This window comes from Chiloscyllium punctatum, chromosome 34 (genome assembly GCF_047496795.1).
Source record: "Chiloscyllium punctatum isolate Juve2018m chromosome 34, sChiPun1.3, whole genome shotgun sequence".
NCBI lineage: Eukaryota > Metazoa > Chordata > Chondrichthyes > Orectolobiformes > Hemiscylliidae > Chiloscyllium > Chiloscyllium punctatum.
This window is the reverse complement of record NC_092772.1, coordinates 56,486,478-56,509,644: the sequence shown is the minus strand read 5'-3', so window position 1 is coordinate 56,509,644 and position 23,167 is coordinate 56,486,478. Positions and strand designations below refer to the sequence as shown.

General features: G+C 45.2%; 1 protein-coding gene across 4 annotated transcripts in view; it reads left to right on the top strand.

Moving 5' to 3' along the window:
* The window catches only part of LOC140458875 (uncharacterized), a 117,550-nt gene that overhangs the window by 17,027 nt on the left and 77,356 nt on the right, over positions 1–23,167 (top strand). For 3 of the 4 annotated variants that reach the window (XM_072553598.1, XM_072553601.1, XM_072553599.1), the window contains exon 2: positions 1,629–1,668. The exons of the other annotated variant lie outside the window; for it this stretch is intronic. In XM_072553598.1, the coding sequence (XP_072409699.1) occupies positions 1,629–1,668 (40 nt within the window). The remainder of the gene's footprint in view (positions 1–1,628; positions 1,669–23,167) is intronic. 4 annotated transcript variants of the gene reach the window in all.

Here is a 23,167-nt window from a genome sequence, read left to right as displayed (position 1 = left end):
CAGTGATGACTTGCTGCAATTACACAGGATCTTGGTGAATACCACATCCATGTAGTTTTGGTCTCTTCACCTGAGAAAGATATTCTTGTTATACAGTGAGTGCAGTGAATGTTTATCACACTGATTCCTGGGATGGCAGGAGTGATGTCCAGAAAGCGAGGAGATCGGTTAGGAATAATTTACTGCAATTTAGAAGAATTATATTGGGTCGTGAGGGTTGGAGGAAGGAGGTGGTGGTAACAGGTCTCAGAAACCTACAGGGCTAGACAGGTTGGTTTAATCTTGCTCCTCTGTGTTTTAATATTTTGATGTAAAACCTGATGTCCTCACCTGGTCTGGTCTCTATGTGATTGCAGTCCTCTATATCTCCCCAATGACTTACTTGGAATTTCAGTTTGTATCAAACCAATTAAGAAAAAAAATTAAACTGAACAGACCACTGGCTATGACTGAGTCCGAATCAGGTCACAACAAAAAAACATCCAGTGCAGTCTTAGGGAAAGTCCCCTCAGTCAGGATCCTGGTTTCCAGGTTGGGAGACTGTCACAGAACCTGAATTCCCTGTGCATCTCACACTGCACTATTACCACCCCAGGTCATAACTGATCTCAGGAGGGAGAGGTGATCAGTCTCCTCAACATTGACTCTGAGCCCCATGAAGTCTCTCAGCCTCGGATCAAACATGAACCTGGAAACCTCCTGCTGATTCTCACCTACTGCCCTCCCTTACCCGATGAATCAGAATCAGTTCTCTTTCGTGCTGGACGTCACTTGTACAAAGCAGTGAGTATCACTTGGAAACAATCCGAGTGCCCACTACCAAGAGTTATTTTGTAAAAACACAACTGACGGAGCTGGCTGAGCCCTGAAGGACAGAATTACCAAACTGGATGATAGAAGGGGTTAACAGTGCTGTAACACGCACATACCCCCGAAACATGGTCCTTTCATCTCCAGATTAGATTCCCTACAGTGCAGAAACAGGCCCTTTGGCCCAACAAGTCCACACTGACCCTCCGAAGACTAACCAACCCAGACCCATTTCCCTCTGACTAACGCACCTAACATTACGGGCAATTTCCAATGGCGAATTCACCTGACCTGCACATCTTTGGACTGTGGGAGGAAACCGGAGCACCCGGAGGAAACCCACACAGACACGGGGAGAATGTCTGTGTGGAGTTTGATGCCGAGAATCAAACCTGGGACTCTGGTGCAGTGAGGCAGCAGTGCTATCCACTGAGCCAACATGCCACCCCACGGTGTTGGTGAACTGGAGACAGGCCTCTAGCCCCTTTCAAGCAGCCTTTGCGAGACCCAGTGCATTGACCATTAAAATGCATCTCAGTATCCTATTTTTGGGGGGGGGGGGGGGGTAGGCGGGCAGAATGTAAGCTGCTGGAAATGATCCTGCTCAGGGTCACTCTGGAAAACTTCCATTCTACCCTTCACAGTTAGTGCAATCCAGTTGGAAATTTTGATTCCCAATCCTGTTCCTGAACCCTCCTGATCAGTCTGACCTGAGCCTCATTCCTCCCTGGATGTGTTTCCCTAAAGCCTGATAGAGTCTCTGAACATTTCTGCAGTTTGTTTCACACACCGTACTAAACACATGATGTTTTCTTTAGGGCAAGCTCCTACACCTGGACCGAACACACCTGTTATCAGGTAAATCTGTTTCTAGACTACTGCATGTGTTTTCAGCTCTTACACTGGATCATGCTGGATAGATAGGGAGGTTAGAAATGCTGAGAGATATTTTATCAAAGAATGACTCCGTGACAGTGAGTGGTGTGGGTCACTGTTGCCTGGAACTGGTTCTTAAGCTACCTGAAATTTTTATTTCAATTTGAGACTCACTTTTCTGTTCTTCAAATACAGAACTCATGAAAACCAAAAGAACTGATGTTCTAACAAAAACAAAAACTGAAACAGAAGTTGCCAGAAAAACTCAACAGGTCTGGCAACTTCTGGGGAGAGAAATCAGAGTTAACATTTCAGGTCAAGTGACTCTTCCTTAGAATTCAAAGAACTCTGAACGTGCTACCAACTAGTATTAGTGTTACCGGAATTCTGTGTAGGAACTCAATGTATGATTTTAACCAAACCCCCATGACTGGTTTAAGTCAATGGAGAAGAACACAGAGCCAGGAGGGAACCAGTGTTTCATCCAGTCCTATGCCTTACCTGATCAGCAAATTATTTTAAAATGTCCACTTTATTTCAGCAGCTGTTGGGTTTAATTAAAAAGAGAGACTGCCACTTGTCAGTTATGTCTTTTGGAAAGCACATATCAATCACATTGTGAGGCGATGTGCATGCACAAGGAGTTGAAGTGGTCTGGTGTGTTGGTGGCTATTGGTATCTAATCTCCCAAATCCTTCCAAGAGTATAATTAACCAAGGATCTGTTTATAGTGGACCTGGTTCTGAAACACAAGGTGCTGAAGTTCTCTGCTGTTAGTCTTGTTACTGATCCTAGTCTGTTAATGGCTTCACTTGATCCTGGACTTTCTACTACAGCAAGATATGGATTGCTAACCAAAGTGCTTGTTTCTACTTTTACTGTAATTGCGATTTTTGTGATCCTAAAATAACCAAGGTACCGAGTTTCGCAACATCCAACAGTTCATGTTTATTCTGATTATTACATGAATTTGTACATGAAAACCCCATGTGTTTGAGGTTGAACTCCTGAAAAATCACAAATTTAAGTGAGACCTGGTTCCCCATTGTAATCAGTGTTTCAGTAGCAGAGAGTTAGATTGCTGCTGACAATTTTTGCTGAAAAAAAGATGCACAGATTGAAATACTGAACTGTGTTCAATACTATGTATAAACAACTGAAGTAATTTACAAAACAAAATGAATCACTAAATATGAAAGAAATACCACATACCATGCAATTAAATACTGTTTAAAAAATGACTGCTGTACAGTACTTTTAAACTAAACATTCCTCATCCAGTGGCAGGTGAGAGTTGGTACTGGATCAGCCCATCTGATCTAATCCCTCGCTCAATATGAAATAGAGACCCTCATCTAATTCTTCATCAGCAATATTGAAGTGAGCTGTCGTTTTTCTTTTTGTTTAGTGTCTTGATCAACGCAGCTGCTGGAACGTCCAGCTCTTGCCCATTGCCTCCCTAGAAGCCTCCTCTCCTTTACACTCTGTGCTCCTGTCACCCATTTTCCAGCTGCCATTGATCCCCAGGATGTTGAGTGTCATTTGATGGGTCTGTGCTCTTGAAAAGCTCCTTTACACACTTGTTCAAAGTGTTGGATTCTTTAATACAACAGGCACTCTGCTGGTTTCTCTCTCATAGGAATTATGTTCCAAGCTGATTCTCTAGCAATCGAAGCATCATAACGTCATAGAGATGTACAGCACAGAAACAGACCCTTCAGTCCAACCCATCCATGCTGACCAGATATCCCACCCACATCCCTCCAAACCCTTCCTATTCATATACCCATCCAAATGCCTTTTAAATATTGCAATTTTACTAGTCTCCACCACTTCCTCTGGCAGCTCATTCAACATCCGTACCACCCTCTGTGAAAAAATTGCCCCTGAGGTCCCTTTTATATCTTTCCCCTCTCACCCTAAACCTATGCCCTCTAGTTCTGGACTCTCCCACCGCAGGTGAGTCTTTGTCTACATATCATATCCATGCCCCTCAATTTTGTAAACCTCTATAAAGTCACCTCTCAGCCTCCGATGCTCCAGAGAAAACAGCCCCAACCTTTCAGCCTCTCCCTATCGCACAAATCCTCCAACCCCGGCAACATCCTTGTAAATCTTTTCTGAGCCCTTTCAAATTTCACAACATCGTTCCAATAGGAAGGAGACCAGAATTGCATGCAATATTCCAAACGTGGCCTAACCAATGTCCTGTACAGCTGCAATATGACCTCCCAATTCCTGTCCTCAATACTCTGACCAATAAAGGAAAGCATACCAAACGCCTTCTTCTCTATCCTATTTCCCTGCGACTCCACTTTCAAGGAGCTATGAACCTGCACTCCCAGGTCTCTTTGCTCAACAACACTCCCTAGGATCTTACCATTAAGTATATAACATCAAGTGGGGTCCCTTTGATAGAAGGTGACCTGTTCAGGTGAAACATACAGCCTTGTGAAACTAACTGAGTTTCCACTGCACTGAGTCTGGATCAGGGATGGCGAAATCAGCCCAATGTTGTGGGGACTGAGTGATTCCTGGTGCAAAAGTCTGAGCTGAGGATTGGGCTCACCAATGACTTCCCGCTTTACACAAAACCTTGAGTAGCAGAATCCCAGGAGGGAAACTCCCAGTGTAAATGCTTATGAGAAAAGCTTTACAATTTGGAAACCTTGAAACCATCCTGTTAATGAGTGCCTGAGAACGTCAGGTAGTTTCTGATGAAATTATTGACTTGTTCTTAGCATGGACGATACAATCAGATTCCATTTATTGTCCATCTCGTCTTGAACCACTGTAGATGTAGAGCTGTACAGCATGGAAACAGATCCTTCAGTCCAACTTGTCCATGCTGACAAGATATCCTATATTAATCTAGTCCTATTTGCCAGCACTAGGCCCATATCCCTTTTAATCCTATTCATGTACCCATCCAGATGCCTTTTAAAATGCTGTAATTGTACCAGCCTCCACCACTTCCTCTGGCAGCTCATTCCAGAAATGCACTCTCTTTGCGTGAAGAAGTTGCCCCTTTGAATCAAAAAATCTATACCCTTTCGTTTTGGACTTCCCTACTAGCACGACCCAGAGATTTCGATGGACTGTGATTTGCATTCTCCATTGTAATTCTTGTTCTCACTCTGACACTGGAGGTTCACAGCCTCAAGGTAGGCCATTTAAGATTGAGATGGGTAAAACATTTCTTCACTCAAAAGGATAGTAGACCTATGACCCGCACTGCAGAGGCCCCACCACTAGAGCTATACTCAAGTGATGGCTAAATTTACTGATTTCAAAGGCATCAAGGGCTATTGGGGGGGGGGCGAGCAGGAACATGGCTTTGAGACAGAGGACCAGACATGATCACACAATGGTAGAGGGCCAACTGGCCTACTCCTGTTCCCGGTTTCTATTCTTTGACCAAACACTTTACAGCTTTCAGGACTGAACTGTGAGTTTACACGTAATCTAATCCTATTTTACTAGATTTTTCTTTTACTATCTAAACCACCAACAAACTCACTCTTTACAAGAAAAGCAATAACAAATTACAAAGTATTGTGCACCAGGGATCGTGCTCACTTTTCTCTTTGTAGATTTCATGACAGCCAACTACTTAGCTGGTGCCTATTTGTTTCAGGCATTTTCTAATCAAATCTGTTCAGAAGTGTAACTACACATCTCTGGAGCAGCTGAGACTTGAACCCCACACTCTTACTTGAGGGGTAAGGTCACTACCACTACACCAACAGAGCCTCCTCACTTCTGTCTTTTTTTTAAAAAAAATAACTTATTTTTCTCATCGACCTGGTGAGATATTAGATTAGATTAGATTACTTACAGTGTGGAAACAGGCCCTTCGGCCCAACAAGTCCACACCGCCCCGCCGAAGCGTAACCCACCCATACCCCTACATCTACCCCTTACCTAACACTACGGGCAATTTAGCATGGACAATTCACCTGTTATTACATATCTCTGGAGCAGGTGGATCTTAAACCTGCCCCTCCATCTTCATTGGCAGAGACATTAGACACTGCATCACAAGAGGGCCCTTACTTGTTTTTTTAAAAATTTAACCTATTTTCCTAATCAACCTGTTCAGAGATGTTATTACACATCTCTCGTGAGCATGGTACTTAAACACAGGTCTCCTACATCAGTAAAGACACTTTCACCTACCACACAAGTCTCCTCAGTTTTCTCTTTGCTTTCTGCCAGATTGACATACAGCTCTTTCTTTCACAGCTCCTCTGGACTTTTGTTGCTTCACCTGCCATTTTAATCGACCTCTTTAGATTTGCCAAATAAACTCTTTGGTCTTTAAATCTCCTCCAGCCTGCCACAGATCTTCCCTCTTGTTCTTTTTCCTCCTTTCACTTGTTCAAGCCCTCTTGCGCTTCTAACTTGCCTCAGAAGAGCTTATGCTCGAAACGTCGACTCTCCTGCTCCTCGGACGGTGCCTGAACGGCTGTGCTTTTCCAGCGCCACACTTTTTTTTTTGACTCAGTTTAGACGAAAACTCACTTACCAGAAACACTAACTCTGCGGTTTTTCCACAGACGCGTCTGCACTTGCTGACTCCTCTCACCATTTCCCATCCAAACATGGCGCCTGTCTTCCCCGGCATTCTCCACCCCACGCGCTCCCACTCCCGCCCTGCGCTCTCATTGGGTGAGCTGCCTGCCAATCAGCGGATAGCATGGTCGGTGACACGCGCTTCACTGGGACAATGCGCCGAAGGGCATCCCTCAGGTTCTGTTACCTCTTGTTGATTGGCTGAGTCTCTTGGGCCAGTATCACGGGGCACACCTGAGTGGGTGGGGCGGGCTATGATTGACAGCCCGAACCAGCCCCCCTAATTGGCCCTTGGCTCGAGCAGAAACCGTTAGAAAAAAAACAGTTCAAATTTAAAAGTGGGACTGGCGGTAAAACTTTGAACTGATTGGCCAACTACAGTAAGTTTAATTTTTTGGGGAGGGAGGAGATATCACTTAAAGGAAGCTAAGAAAACAAAAACTAAAGAGGTAAATGTGTGATGAGTTGGAATAAGCATTGAATTTACTGGAAAGAAATGTTTGTTTTAAGAATGAATCATTGTCTGGAGTTGGGTCTTCCAAGAGGAAAGGGAACTGGACAATGGAAAATCCTCCCAAAACCAACAACACCCAGCCTTCCTGAGAAGGACAATGCAGTGAGAGCATGGAAAAACTATCATCACCTTCAAGCTCCTCTCAGAATCACACACTCACTGTCCCGCTTCGGAGAGATGTTCCTTCATCGTCATTGTGTCATAATCCTGGAACTCCCTCCCTAATGGCATCCCTAAGCCTGATGGAACTCAAGTGGTTTGAGCAGAAGGCCCCCACCATCTTCCCAAGCAGGACATAGGGTGGACAATTAATGTGGGCCTTATCATTTAACATTAACTCAAGAATTACTACAGCATTGTAAAGATGAAGCATCTCCCTCCACTGCTGTACACTCTGAAGACTATGTTTTATACAGAAAGCTGTGGTTACATGGACAGCTCCTGTAGCATAACTAACAGCATCCTAACAGGAAAGCACAGGTAGATACCATGACTAGTGGGCTAATAATTCTCCCATGGGGCACCTGTTCTCTGTTGACCAGAGTAGAGCTAACAAATGTGGAAGCCAAGTGACGTCTGCTGAAAAAAGCCCCATCTTTGAGGTGATTCAATTTTTCTTTGGATGCAGCAACACAGCTAAGATAGCTTTATGGTGCAACAGATAGCATCTCTGAGCCAGGAGCTGTAGTTTCAAGTTCAACCCCAAGACTCATTGACCATGGAAGGTGCATTCATAATGCAACCAAACAGGTCAACCTACAAATTCTTCCAATGTGGTGATGGAAGGTGAAGAAAGTAAGAGAGATTCCTGGTCAGCTATGGTTAATGTGGAGTGGTGATTAGATTAGAGTGGCGCTGGAAAGGCACACCAGGTTCAGGCAGCATCCGAGGAGCAGGAAAATCAATGTTTCGGGCAGGATTCATTCCTGATGAAGGGCTCCTGCCCGAAACGTCGATCTTCCTGCTCCTCGGATGCTGCTTGACCTGCTGTGCTTTTCCAGCACCATTCTAATCTTGTCTCTGATCTCCAGCATCTGCAGTCCTCACTTTCACCATGATGTGGAGTGATGCCCTTCAAGCACAAACTTCTGGCTTCAGGCTAGTGACCTAAAGGGAAAAAAAACATAAATAGACAGAGGGCAGCACGGTGGCTCAGTGGTTAGCACTGCTGCCTCACAGTGCTAGGAACCCAGGTTTGATTTTAGCCTCGGGTGACCATCTGTGTAGAGTTTACACATTCTTCCTGTGTCTGCATTGGTTTTCTCCCACAGTCCAAAGATGTGCAGGTCAGGTGAGTTGGCCATGCTAAATTGCCCATAATGTTAGGTGCATTCGTTAGAGGGAAATGGATCTGAGTGGGTTACTCTTTGGCGGGTTGGTGTGGACCTGTTGGGCTGAAGGGCCTGTTTCCACACTGCAGGGAATCTAATCGAAAGTGTGCGATTCATCTGCTTCATATCTCCAGCTGAAGGAAGGATATAAAGAAAGAAGAAGGAAGTAAGTCTAATGACTGTCCTGTGAATCTTAAAAGGTATCCTCACTAATGTAATAGTGTCTCATTGAAATTCTGAATGCACACACAAATCAGTTCAAACTGCATCTATGAGGAAGTTCAATGTATTTTCAACACCGAAACAAAGTGAATAGAAATGGGATGGAATTTTCCATGTTGTGAATGAATTACAATGGGCAACAAAGGAATGTGTGTTTAAAATATTAAATAAGGATTAGCCAAATGAGCCTAACCACAGGGATAATGAAGTTCAAAATGGATAGAAACCCAATGGTGCGCTCAATGGATTTGGGAATTAGATCCCTGACATTGTTGATGGATCTGTGGAAATCTAAGCTGCTCTTTGACAATAGTCAATAGGTGCAGGAGTAGACCATTCAGCCCTTCGAGCCTGCACCGCCATTCAATATGATCATGGCTGATCATTCCTAATCAGTATCCTCTTCCTTCCTTATCTCCATAACCCTTGATTCCATTTTCCTTGAGAGCTCTATCCAACTCTTTCTTAAATGAATCCAGAGACTGGGCCTCCACTGCCCTCTGGGACAGAGCATTCCACACAGCCACCACTCTCTGAGTGAAGAAGTTTCTCCTCATCTCTGTCCTAAATGGTCTACCCCGTATTTTTAAGCTGTGTCCTCTGGTTCGGCACTCACCCATCAGCGGAAACATGTTTCCTGCCTCCAAAGTGTCCAATCCTTTAATAATCTTTATATGTCTCAATCAGATCCCCTCTCAGTCTTCTAAACTCAAGGGTATACAAGCCCAGTCGCTTCAGTCTTTCAGTGTAAGGTAATGCCGCCATTCCAGGAATTGACCTCGTGAACCTACACTGCACTCCCTCAATAGCCAGAATGTCTTTCGTCAAATTTGGAGACCAGAACTGCACGCAGTACTCCAGGTATGGTCTCACCAGGGCCCTGTATAGGTGCAGAAGCACCTCTTTACTTCTATACTCAATCCCTCTTGTTGTGAAGGCCAGCATGCTATTAGCCTTTTTCACTACCTGCTGTACCTGCCTGCTTGCCTTCATTGACTGGTGTACAAGAACACCCAGATCTCTCTGTACTGCCCCTTTACCTAAATTGATTCCATTTAGGTAGTAATCTGCCTTCCTGTTCTTGCCACCAAAGTGGATAACCATACATTTATCCACATTAAATTGCATCTGCCATGCCTCTGCCCACTCACCTAACTTGTCCAGGTCACCCTGTAATCTCCTAACATCCTCATCACATTTCACCCTGCCACCCAGCTTCGTATCATCAGCAAGTTTGCTAATGTTATTGCTGATACCATCTTCTATATCATTAACATATATTGTAAAAAGCTGCGGTCCCAGCACGGATCCCTGCGGTACCCCACTGGTCACTGTCTGCCATTCTGAAATGGATCCGTTTATCACTACCCTTTGTTTCCTATCAGCCAACCAATTTTTAATCCAATCTAGTACTTTGCTCCCAATTCCATGCGCTCTAATTTTACTCACTGACCTCCTGTGTGGGACTTTATCAAAAGCTTTCTGAAAGTCCAGATATACTACATCTACTGGATCTCCCGCGTCCATCCATTGGATTTGCACAGAGCCCTCCAGCCATTTCCAGTACAGTGCCAGCTGCATGTCATGTTGTCCTCTCATGTCTCCCACCCTGTGTCAGAGGGAGCCAAACTCTGAAGGCACAAAATGGAAGGGCCTTCTGATTCTCCCAATCTTGCTCTGCTCACTGGAAGCACCTCGTTCTGCAAGACAAAGGATAAAATGTCAATTTGTGTGAAGCCCTGTCATTGTCTGTAGTGCCTACCATAATTGAATAACTGGAAACATGGATTAGAATGATTTGGAGTTGGACTGGGGTGGACAGAGTTAAAAAGCACACAACACCAGGTTATAGTCCAACAGGTTTATTCGGAAGCACTAGCTTTCGGAGCGCTGCTCCTTCGTCAGGTAGTTAGAGCAGTGCTCTGAAAGCTAGTGCTTCCAAATAAACCTGTTGGACTATAACCTGGTGTTGTGTGACTTTTAATTTTGGAAACATGGAGTCAGTGAGGGTTCAGGGTATTGTTAGCAGCATTAATAGGTGTGTGAGGGTAAGGTGCTGTTATTTGAGAACACTGAGTATTCAGGAGTGTTGCTCGGTGACTAGTGGGATGTGTGATGCATTGAACACTGGGCAGCTATTCAGGTTCTGGGTACGAGATACCATGGGCATACACATTTAACAACCTGAACGGCCAATGTGAGGTCATTTGACTTCTTGTGATGCTGTTACCAAATCCTTGGGCCAGACATTAGGAATGAACTTCCCTGACCACCTGCTCCCATTCGATCAGAGTGTCTTCTGGGCCCCTGAACTTCTCCTGTCCATTATCAGCATTAAGCATCCAGCACAGTGTCTTTGCCCCTTTGTCCTCTCTCTTTGTTAACATTGGCATGCAATGCTATTCAGCAGCAGCCCCTGGAATTCAGTGCAGTTCACATTTAATGTCTGGTACAGATGTTAGTTTTGTACGTGTATCTTCAGTCCTTTCTGCATGTCATTTGTCAAACAGGGAGTTTCTGATCTATGTTATCCAGAAGTTATTTACAAATTGGGAATATTGCCCTCAGTCAGTTTCAGCAATAAAGAAATTTTCATTTGTCAGACATAGTGCCCTATTGGTGAGGCAATGAATCCTCCATTCACTTTAACTCCGAGATGAAATCTATGTTTTTTTGGACCTTCGTTGCCTATGTGTTTTGTAAATTGACAACTGAGAGAATAAACTTTTGCTTGAGTGGAGATTGTAATATTTAAGGTTATATCAAATTTTGTCTCGGAATAGGGCTGTTGCAGGGTTTACATTTCACACATCAGTTCAAGAGTCAGTGAAAAGTAGTTGGTGAGAGGTTATTTGGAAGCAGACAAAGAGGAACACTGGCTCCGTGCAGCAGAAAAAACTGCTGTTAGCTGTTTCATAATATGAAAGTCACGAGTGTTTACTGAGTTATATTGGCTCTAAGTCAAACAGCATCTTGAGTTAAAATTTGTATCCTTGTTTTCAAGTCCCTCAATGGTCCTGTACCGCAACCCATCTAGTTCTCCGAACCCCTCCACTCTGATTTCAATTGCTTCATTATGGACAGCTGTGCCTTCAGTTGCCTGTGCTCCAAGCTTTGAAATCCCTCTTGAAACCTCTTTGCCTGTACAGTTTACTTTACACCTTTAGATTAGATTAGATTACTTACACGGTGGCACAGTGGTTAGCACTGCTGCCTCACAGCGCCAGAGACTCGGGTTCAATTCCCGCCTCAGGCAACTCGCTGTGTGGAGTTTGCACATTCTCCCCGTGTCTGCGTGGGTTTCCTCCGGGTGCACCGGTTTCCTCCCACAGTCCAAAAATGTGCAGGTTAGGTGAATTGGCCATGCTAAATTGCCCGTAGTGTTAGATGAAGGGGTAAATGTAGGGGAATGGGTCTGGGTGGGTTACGCTTCGGCGGGTTGGTGTGGACTTGTTGGGCCGAAGGGCCTGTTTCCACACTGTAAGTAATCTAATCTAAACCTTTACGATGCTCCTTAAAACCTACCTCACTGACTTTAGATCATGTGACCAAACAATTCCTTATGTGACTCCGTGTCACATGATATTTGGAATGCCTCTGTAAAGAGCCTTGGGATGTAACTTCCGTAAATAGTGTTAGATAAGTTGATATTTCTATGGTTATGATGGAACTGAGCATGATGTTTACTTCAATATTCTCCCAAACAGGAGAACCCCTTTTTATAAACCACACCGGAGTAGCAGATTGCTCCTAAGTGAACTCTGGGAAATAAATAATAAATTTATTGAGACCCGAGAGAGCGGTGTTCTGCCTACTGCAGATTGATTCTGTTAAGTTTCATTCTTGAAGGGAAATTACTAGAGCTTCAACATATCCTTGAGCCATGAGCAGGTTATTGCTGAGCAGGTGCTGCTTGATAGCATTGTTGATGATACTTTCTATCACACCTTTCTCCTCCAGTAGTCCCTGGCATCAGAGATGCCAGTTTTCACCCAATTCAATTCACTCCATGCGATATCAAGACACAGAAGAGGTACTGGATTCTGCAAAGCCTGTGGGCTCTGATAACATTCTGGCAACAGTACAGAAGACCAGAACTTGCCACTCCCCTAGCTGAGCTGTTCCAGTATAGCCATAACACTGGCATCCACTATACAATGTAGAAAATTGTGCAGGTATGACCTGCACACAAAAAAACAGGCCAAATCCAACCCAGTCAATTACCATCCCATAAATCTACACTTGATTGGCATGGTGGCCCAGTGGTTAGCACTGCTGCCTCCCAGCGCCAGGGGTCTGGGTTCGATTCCGAATATTGTATGCAATTCTGGTCTCCTTCCTATCTGAAAAGTGTTGTGAAACTTAAAAGGGTTCAGAAAAGATTTACAAGAATGCTGCCAGGGTTGGAGGATTTGAGCTATAAGGAGAGGCTCAACAGACTGGGGCAGTTTTCTGTGGAGCATTGGAGGCTGAGGGGTGACCTTATAGAGGTTTACAAAATTATGAGGGGCATGGATAGGATAAATAGGCAAAGTCTTTTCCCTGGGGTTGGGGAATCCAGAACTAGACAGCATAGGTTTAGGGTGAAAGGGGAGAGATATAAAAGAGCCTGGGGGAAACTTTTTCACACAGAGGGTGGTACGTGTATGGAGTGAGTTGCCAGAGGAAGTGGTGGAAGCTGGTACAATTGCAACATTTAAGAGGCATTTGGATGGGTATATGAATAGGAAGGGTTTGGAGGGATATGGTCCAGGTGCTGGCAGGTGGGACTAGATTGGGTTGGGATATCTGGTCAGCATGGACGGGTTGGACCGGTTGCTCTGGTTTCCTCCCACAGTCTGGATGTGCTAGTTAGGTGAATTGGCCATGCTAAATTGCCCATAGTGTTCAGGGATGTGTAGGCTAGGTGCATTAGTCAGGGGTAAATATAGGGTAGGGGAATAGGTCTGGGTGGGTTACTCTTCGAAGGGTCGGTGTGGACTTGTTGGGCCTGCAGGAAATCTAATCTAAAATGATGGAAGGTGTCATAACGGTACTGCACAGAACACCTGGTACAAATGTTCAGTTTGTGTTTGGCCAGGCCCACTTAGCTACTGACCTTATTATAGCCTTGGTGCAAAACCACATAATTCCACAGGAGGTGAGAGTGACGATCCTTGATGTCATATTTGACTGTGTTTGGTATCAAGGAACCCTAAGAGAACTGCAGATGCTAGAGATAATGGACAATAGGTGCAGGAGTAGGCCATTCTGCCCTTCGAGCCTGCACCACCATTCAATATGATCATGGCTGATCATCCTTAATCAGTATCCTGTTCCTGCCTTATCTCCATAACCCTTGATTCCACTATCTTTGAGAGCTCTATCCAACTCTTTCTTAAATGAATCCAGAGACTGGGCCTCCACTGCCCTCTGGGACAGAGCATTCCACACAGCCACCACTCTCTGAGTGAAGAAGTTTCTCCTCATCTCTGTCCTAAATGGTCTACCCCGTATTTTTAAGCTGTGTCCTCTGGTTCGGCACTCACCCATCAGCGGAAACATGTTTCCTGCCTCCAAAGTGTCCAATCCTTTAATAATCTTATATGTCTCAATCAGATCCCCTCTCAGTCTTCTAAACTCAAGGGTATAAAAGCCCAGTCACTCCAGTCTTTCAGTGTAAGGTAATCCCGCCATTCCAGGAATTGACCTCATGAACCTACACTGCACTCCCTCAATAGTCAGAATGTCTTTCCTCAAATTTGGAGACCAGAACTGCACACAGTACTCCAGGTGTGGTCTCACCAGGGCCCTGTACAGGTGCAGAAGAACCTCTTTGCTTCTATACTCAATCCCTCTTGTTATAAAGGCCAGCATGCTATTAGCCTTCTTCACTACCTGCTGTACCTGCATGCTTACCTTTATTGACGGGTGTACAAGAACACCCAGATCTCTCTGTACTGCCCCTTTACCTAAATTGATTCCATTTAGGTAGTAATCTGCCTTCCTGTTCTTGCCACCAAAGTGGATAACCATACATTTATCCACATTAAATTGCATCTGCCATGCCTCTGCCCACTCACCTAACCTGTCCAGGTCACCCTGTAATCTCCTAACATCCTCATCACATTTCACCCTGCCACCCAGCTTCGTATCATCAGCAAATTTGCTAATGTTATTGCTGATACCATCTTCTATATCATTAACATATATTGTAAAAAGCTGCAGTCCCAGTACTGATCCCTGCGGTACCCCACTGGTCACTGTCTGCCATTCTGAAATGGAGCCGTTTATCACTACTCTTTGTTTCCTGTCAGCCCACCAATTTTCAATCCAAGTTGTACTTTGCCCCCAATACCATGCACCCTAATTTTGCTCACCAATCTCCTATGTGGGACTTTATCAAAAGCTTTCTGAAAGTCCAGGTACACTACATCTACTGGATCTCCCTTGTCCATCTTCCGAGTTACATCCTCAAAAGATTCCAGAAGATTAGTCAAGCATGATTACCCCTTCATAAATCCATGCTGACTCCGACCTATCCTGTTACTACTATCCAGATGTGTCATAATTTCATCCTTTATAATAGACTTCAGCATCTTTCCCACCACTGAGGTCAGACTAACTGGTCTATAATTTCCTGTTTTCTCTCTCCCACCTTTCTTAAAAAGTGGTATAACATTGGGGCCACCCTCCAATCCGCAGGAACTGATCCTGAATCTATCAAACTGTGATCAAGATCAGATTCGAAAAGTGTGGAACTGGAAAGGCACAGCAGGTCAGGCATCTAACGAGCAGGGGAATTGATGTTTCAGGCATAAGTCCTTCATCAGGAACATCAAAGAATCTTAGTAAAATTGAAATCAATGGGGATCAGGTGAAAATTCTCCAGTTCCTGATAAAGGGCTTATGCCTGAAACATCAATTCTCCCGTGGGCGGCACAGTGGTTAGCACTGCTGCCTCACAGCGCCAGAGACCCGGGTTCAATTCCCGCCTCAGGCGACTGACTGTGTGGAGTTTGCACATTCTCCCCGTGTCCGTGTGGGTTTCCTCCGGGTGCTCCGGTTTCCTCCCACAGTCCAAAGATGTGCAGGTAAGGTGAATTGGCCATTCTAAATTGTCCGTAGTGTTAGGTAAGGGGTATGGGTGGGTTGCGCTTCGGCTGGTCGGTGTGGACTTGTTGGGCCGAAGAGCCTGTTTCCACACTGTAATGTAATCTAATAAATGCCAGGCAATCTAAACACTGCCCCTCGTTCATTCAGTGGTGTTGCCATCACTGAAACCTATCAAGGTTCTGGGGGCTTGCCACTGACTCAAATGAAATTGCCATGGCTACCCCTAGCAGGTCAGAGGCTAGGGGTATTGTGGTGAGTAATTCACGTCCTGACTCCCCAAAGCCTGTCCATCATCTACAAGGCATAAGTCATGAGTGTGATGGAATATTCCCATGCCTGGATGGGTGCAGCTCCAACAACATGCAAGAAACTTGACAGCATCCAGGATTGACATCATATCTACAAGCGTCCAGTTGCTCAACTACTGACTCTTGATAGTAGCCATGTGTACCATCTCCAAGATGCACTGCAGGAATGCAAGCCAACAATCACTTCCATTGAGAAGGACAAGGGTAGCAGATACATGGGAAGACCACCCCATGCAAGTTACACTCCGAGTCAATCACCATCCTGACTTGGAAATATATTGCTGTTCCTTCACTGTCACTGGGTTAAAATACTGGAATTCCCTCCGTAATGGCATTGTGGGTTGACAGCACATAGACTGCAGCGGTTCAAACTGGCAGCACACCAGGACATCTAGGGACAGGCAATAAATGATGGCCAGCTCATGATGCCCACATCCCATGAGTAAATATATGTTCTTGTGTGTTCTTCATTACATTGATTTACATAGGAGACACAGCATAGAACCAGGCCATTCAGCTAAACTAACCCATGATGTTTATGCTCCACTCAAGCCTGTTCCCTTCTTTCTTCACCTAAATCAATCATTATAACCCTGCATTCTTTTCTCCCTCATGTGTTCATTTAACTTCCACTTGGGTGGCACGATGGCTCAGTGGTTACCACTGCTGCTTCACAGTGCCAAGGACCCAGGTTCAATTCCAACCTTGGCCCTCTGTCTGTGTGGAGTTTGCACATTCTCCACATGCCTGCATGGGTTTCCAAAGATGTACAGGGTAGGTGAATCGGCTGTGCTAAAATGTCCATGGTGTTCAAGGATGTGTAGATTAGGTGCATTAGTCAGGGGTATATGTAGGGGAATAGATCTGGATGGGTTATTGTTTGGAGGGTCGGTGTGGGCTTGTTGGGCTGAAGGGCCTGTTTCCACACTGTAGGGATTCTATAAGTTGATACTGTTCACCTCAACCATTCCATTTGGAAGTGAGTCCCACGTTCTGCCCATTCTCTGGATAAAGATTCTCATGAATGTTTGATTAGATTTATTAATTATTGCTTTATATCAATGGTTCTTAGCTGTCTCTTCCTCAAAGAGCAAACTTTCTCTCTGAATCCATTATATCATAATAATTGAGAACATTAAAGACTTTTAATAACTTATCTCTTGGCCTTCTTTCTTCAATCATAACCCAGCTTTCCCAAAACATAAACTCACACGTTTATCATTTTTGTTAATCTCTCAATGCCTTCCCCAGTGTCTCTCAATCCTTTCTATATTACAGCTAGCAGAATTGCATGCAGTACTCCAAGTCTGGCCCAATCAAGATTAGATACAGATTTAGTATTACCATTCTACTTTTCAATTCTATCCCTCTGGAAATAAATCCGAATTGGAGTCAGAGAATCATAGAGATGTACAGCACGGAAACAGACCCTTTCGTCCAACCCGTCCATGCTGACCAGATATCCCAACCCAATCTAATCCCACCTGCCAGCATCTGGCCCATAAACCTCCAAACCCTTCCTATTCAGATAACCCTCCAGATGCCTTTTAAATAGCCTCCACCACTTCATCTGGCAGCTCATTCCACACACATACCGCCCTCTGTTTCTCTTTTATATCTTTCCCATCTCACCTTAAACCTATGCCTTCTAGTTCTCGACTCCCCCACCCCAGGGGAGACTTTGTCTATTTATCCTGTCCATGACTCTATGCCCCTCATGATTGTATAAACCCCTCAGCCTCTGACGCTCCAGGGAAAAAAGCCCTAGCCTATTCAACCTCTCCCTCTAGCTCAAACCCTCCATCCATAGCAATATCCTTGTAAACCTTTTCTGAACGTTTTCAAGTTTCCCAATATCCTTCCAATAGGAAGGAGACCAGAATTGCACACCATATTACAAAAGTGGCCTAACCAATGTCCTGTACAGCTGCAACATGACCTCCCAACTCCTGTACTCAATGCTCTGACCAATAAAGGAAAGCATACCAAACACCTTCTTCACTATTCTATCTACCTGTGACTCTACTTTCAAGGAACAATGAACCTGCATTCCAAGGTCTCTTTGTTCAGCAACAATCCCCAGAACCTTCCTTTTAAGTGTATAAGTCCTGCTAAGATTTCCTTTCCCAAAATGCACATTCATGGTTTACTTTCAGTTTGCTTTGTTAACCTAAGCTGTGGAGCAACTTTTCTGTGATTGATGTATTTACACTCCAAGAGCACTTTGTTTCTTCTTCCTGCCTACATTTGCACCTTCTATGTAATAAGTGACTTCCCTAATCTTCTCACCAACTTGCACTACCCCATATTTATTTGTGTTTTACTTAATTTGCCAAATATTTGCCAATCTTGAATGCGTCTGTGAGGTTACCCAGGTTAGCCAGATGCAAGACATTGTTCAACACCTTGCACAGTCCTCAATAGATTAGAAGGTGGTACCCCTTTCCAATGACAAGATGTACAGGTAAATTTTCTGCTTCAGCATGATCATCTCACCTCTGTATGTGTTAGCACAGAATTGTGTTCTGCACCCATTTTCTTTCAGAACACAGAAATCCACTGAAGTTTGTTATTATCTATTTAAGAAAGAAATTGGTATTCTTGGTCATTGCTGCAATCCTGTCAAAACAACTTGTCCAGCTGACTTCCACCGAAGCCATGAAATAATTTGACCCTTCAAAGATGGATTCCGATATTGCTGTTTTGTTTTTGATTTCCCGCATCTGCAATTAAAAACAAAAACAGAAATCGCTAGAAAATGTTTTTGTTTTTGACTGTAAATGCTTGTTTTTCATTTTTTATTTCCTTATTCTGCACATAGCAACTACAGGCAAGAACAGTGGACATTTCCAAAATGGCTGAGAAATATTGGGTTGAATTGGAAAGTCATTGTTCTGCCATTGATCATTGCCCTGCAGAACGCTCCCTTCTGACACTCAACCCTACTGTTATTCTACAATGGCATTTGACCTCTATTTTATCAAGTAGCTTGGCGTTCTGCTGTCCAGACCGTCCTTTACAATTTCAACGTATTTTGAATCAACTTTTTTTAAATTTCAAAAATAAACTTTATTCATAAAATTATTTGGGTCTCTTTACAATTGGTCATGCCATTCGTGTGCACACATTACATTCTTTACATACAGACATCGAAATTTACTTTTCCTATATACAAGTTTGTACATTTACTATCCAGCTCTTCTGAGGCATCAGCGGAGCCCAAATGACTGGGTGGGCCCCCTGTTCTTCTTAGGCAGGCAGATGTTACACGATGGTCTTCCCCCACTCCGCCTTGGCGGCAGCTGCCCCTTGTTTCAGCGCGTCCCTCAACACATAGTCCTGGACCTTGGAATGTGCCAGTCTGCAACACTCAGTCGGGGCCAACCCCTTCAGCTGGAAGATCAACAGGTTTCGGACTGCCCAGAGAGCGTCCTTCACCGAGTTGATGATCCTCCAGGCACAGTTGATGTTCGTCTCGGTGTGCGTCTCGGAGAACAGACCGTAGAGCACGGAGTCCCGCGTCACGGCGCTGCTCGGGACGAACCTCGATAACCACCACTGCATTCCTCTCCAGACTTCTTCTGCATAGGCACATTCCAGAAGGAGGTGTGTGATAGTCTCATCCCCCCCACAGCTGTTTCGAGGGTAGCTTGCGGTGTGGCAGAGAGTCTGGGTGTGCATAAAGGATCTCACAGGCAGAGCCCTTCTCACCACCAGCCAAGCCATGTCTTAGTGCTTGTTGGAAAGTTCTGGCGATGAGGCATTCTGCCAAATGGCTTTAACAGTCTGCTCAGGGAACCACTCGATTGGGTCCGCCCTCCATGTCTCAAGGACACTGTGTGCTGACAACTTCCTGATGGACTTGTGGTCAAAGGTGTTTTTCTTCATAAACTTCTCCACGAAGGACAGTGATACAGAATGGTCTAACTACTCGGAGTGTTCTGCAGCAGCGAGGCCAGGCCCATCCTTCGCAACACCGGGGACAGGTAGAACCTCAGTCCGTAGTGACACTTGGTGTTTGCGTACCGGGGATCCACGCACAGCTTAATGCAGCCACACACAAAGGTGGCCATCAGGGTGAGGGTGGCATTGGCTGTATTTCTCCCCCATTGCCCAGATCTTTATACATCGAGACCCTTCGGACCCGGTTCATCTTTGATCTCCATATAAACTGGAAGATGGCCCGGGTGACTGCAGCGGCACAGGTCTAGGAATAGGCCAGACCTGTGCCACGTATAACAGCAATGACAGTGCCTCACACCTGATGACCAGGTTTTTTTCCCGCGATGGAGAGCGACCATAGCTTCCATCTGTCTGGTTTCTACCTCACTTTGCTGACCCGCTCCTCCCAAGGCTTGGCGCATGTCCCAGCCTCCCCTCAAACCAAATACCCAGCACCTTCAGGTGGTCGGTCCTGATGGTGAAGGGGATCGAGGATTGGTTGTTCCACTTCCTGAAGAGCATGGCCTCGCTCTTGCCTCGGTTTACCTTGGCCCCCGAGGCCCGTTCGAACTGGTCACAAATGCACATGAGTCTGTGCATGGACAGCGGATCCGAGCAGAAAACAGCGACGTCATCCATGTACAGGGAGGCCTTAACCTGCAGGCCCCCACTGTCAGGAATAGTCACCCCTCTCAGGCTCACATCCTTCCTGATGGACTCGGCAAATGGCTCTATGCAGCACACAAACAAGGTGGGAGAGAGAGGGCAGCCCTGCCTGACTCCAGATCTGACTGGGAAGCTATCTGACTCCCACCCATTGATTGAGACTGCACTGACAATGTTGGTGTAGAGCAGTCTCATCCAATTGCAGATTCCCTCCCCAAAGCCCATTTTAGAGGGAACATCCTGTCAAAGACTTCCTCCTGGTTCAGGCTGATCAGGCAGGTGTCTAACCCTCTGTCCTGCACGTAGGCGATCGTATCCCTGAGGAGTGCGAGACTCTCAGCGATCTTCCTGCCTGGTACAGCACAGATTTGGTCAGGGTGAATCACCGACCCCAGAGCAGACCTGACCCAGTTGGCGATTCCTTTGACAAAATTTTGTAATCCGCATTCAATAGTGAGATTGGTCTCCAATTTCTGATTTCCTCCCTCTCCCCCTTCCACTTATAGATGAGGGTGATGATGCCTTTCCTCATGGATTCACACATGGTACCTGCCCAAAGCATACTGACATACACCTCCAGCAGGTCCTGGCCAATCAAGTCCCACAGAGCAGAATAGAGCTCGACCGGTAAGCCGTCGCTTCTGGGAGTTTTATTCTTTTCGAAGGACTCGAGGGCCTTGGTCAGCTCGGCCAGAGATAGCGACTGGTCCAGCCTCGCTGTTCTGTCGTCTAAGATCTCCGTGATAGAAGACAGGAACGACTGGGAGGCTGCGCTGTCGGTCGGCTTCGTGTCATACAGACTGGCATAGAGGGATTTACTGATCCTCATGATGTCAGCCTGAGATGACGTTATCGAGCCATCTTCTTCCTTCAGGCTGCTGAGCACAGAGCTCTCTTTGTGCACCTTCTGGAAGAACAAACGTGAGCACGTCTCGTCCTGCTCCACCGAGCGGACCCTGGACTGGAAGATTATCTTGGAGGCCCCCGAGGTGAAGAGCGAGGCTTGCTGGCCCTTCACCTCCTTGAGGTCCTCAGTGACGTTGACCCCCATCGTCTGCAGCAGGAGCAGGTTCTGCATACTTTCCAGGAGCTGGGACAGTTTTCCCCACCTCTCTCTCACCTCCTGAACACCTTTGAGGATGAAGAACCTCTTGATGTTCCCTTTTACTGTTTCCCACCAGTCCGCTGGGGACTCAAAGAGGGGCTTCACGGTTCTCCAACCTGTGTAGTCTCTCTTGAGCTCCTCAATGTTTCCCAGGGTCAACAGCTTTGTATTCAGCTTCCACGTTCCCTTACCAGCCCGCTGCTCGTCCTGTAGGTGACAGTCGGCCAGCAGGAGGCAGTGGTCAGGGAAGAACACCGGCTTGACGTTGGTGGATCTGATCGAATCAACCTCTTCAGATATTTCATGCTACACCATGGGAGCAGGAGGAACTGAAGCCTCTCACGAGGTCAATAACATATGACCTATTATAATCAGATGTGGTTTCAATTTGCTTCAGTAAGCTTTGGCCTCTGTAGGATGAGAGTCCCAAGTTTGTTTTCAAAATTATTGGTTGGTTATGAGTTCCATTTCTCCTTTAGAACTAAGCAGTTCCCTTTTCTCTGAAAGGTGCTAAGATACTAAAGCAGAAATGGACCTCAACCAACCAATGATTTTTCAAAACCAACCAAATCAAAATGGCAACAGTGCTGGCCCATAGATATTTCATGTTTGGGAATTCAGCACAGTTCACAATTTCACTTGTACCATTACACACAGTGTCATTATAGTCCCCAGTTCCCCAAATCCAGCTTAAATAAAACCAATATTCTTGTTGCTGCCTTTGCATGTCCTTATTTTTACAGTAAATGGCATCTTTATATATTTTTTAATAAAACCTTCCACTCCTCGGTGCTATACAACCTTTGCAGTTGAACTTGTTGTGAGGATTTTGTTGGTTTTAAGCTGATGATATATTATGATGGTATATCCAGCCTTAATTGAGTGTGTTTAGAATTATTTTTCCAATTCTTCGAAATTGATTTTGCCCTCACAGTTGTAGCTTAATTACGCCTTACATAAAGAAGAAATGTATGAAGCAGGTAGAATGAAAAGGTTACTCTCTGCCTACATTCAGAACATTATAAACACAGAGAGCCAAAAAGATATACAGCTCAGAAACAGACCTTTCGGTCCAACTCAACCCTTCCTATTCATATATCCATCCAGCACTGATCCTTGCAGCACAATGCTGGTCACAGGCCTCCAGTCTGAAAAGCAACCCTCTACCATCATCCTCTGTCTCCTACCTTTGGGCCAATTTTGTATCCAAATGGCTAGTTCTTCCAGTAGTCCATGTGATCTAAATTGTTACCAGTCTACCATGTGGAACCTTGCTGAATGCCTTATGACCTCCATATAGACAACGTCTAGTGCTCTGCCTTCATCAATTCTTTTCACTTCTTCAAAAAACTCAATCAATATGGGCTGGGTGCTGGCAGGTGGGACTAGATTGGGTTGGGATATCTGGTCGGCATGGACGGGTTAGACCGAAGGGTCTGTTTCCATGCTGTACAGCTCTATGACTCTATAAGTTAGTGAGATATGATTTCCCACTCACAAAGCCATGTTGATAATCCCTAATTAGTCCAAATATATGTAAATCCTGTCCCTCAGAATTCCCTCCAACAACTTTCCCACTACTGATGCGTGACTCACCAGTCTATAGTTGCCTGGCTTTTCCTTACCACTTTAGAACATAGAACATTACAGCGCAGTACAGGCCCTTCAGCCCTTGTTGTTGCACCAACCTGTGAAACCAATCTGAAGCCCATCTAACCTTCAC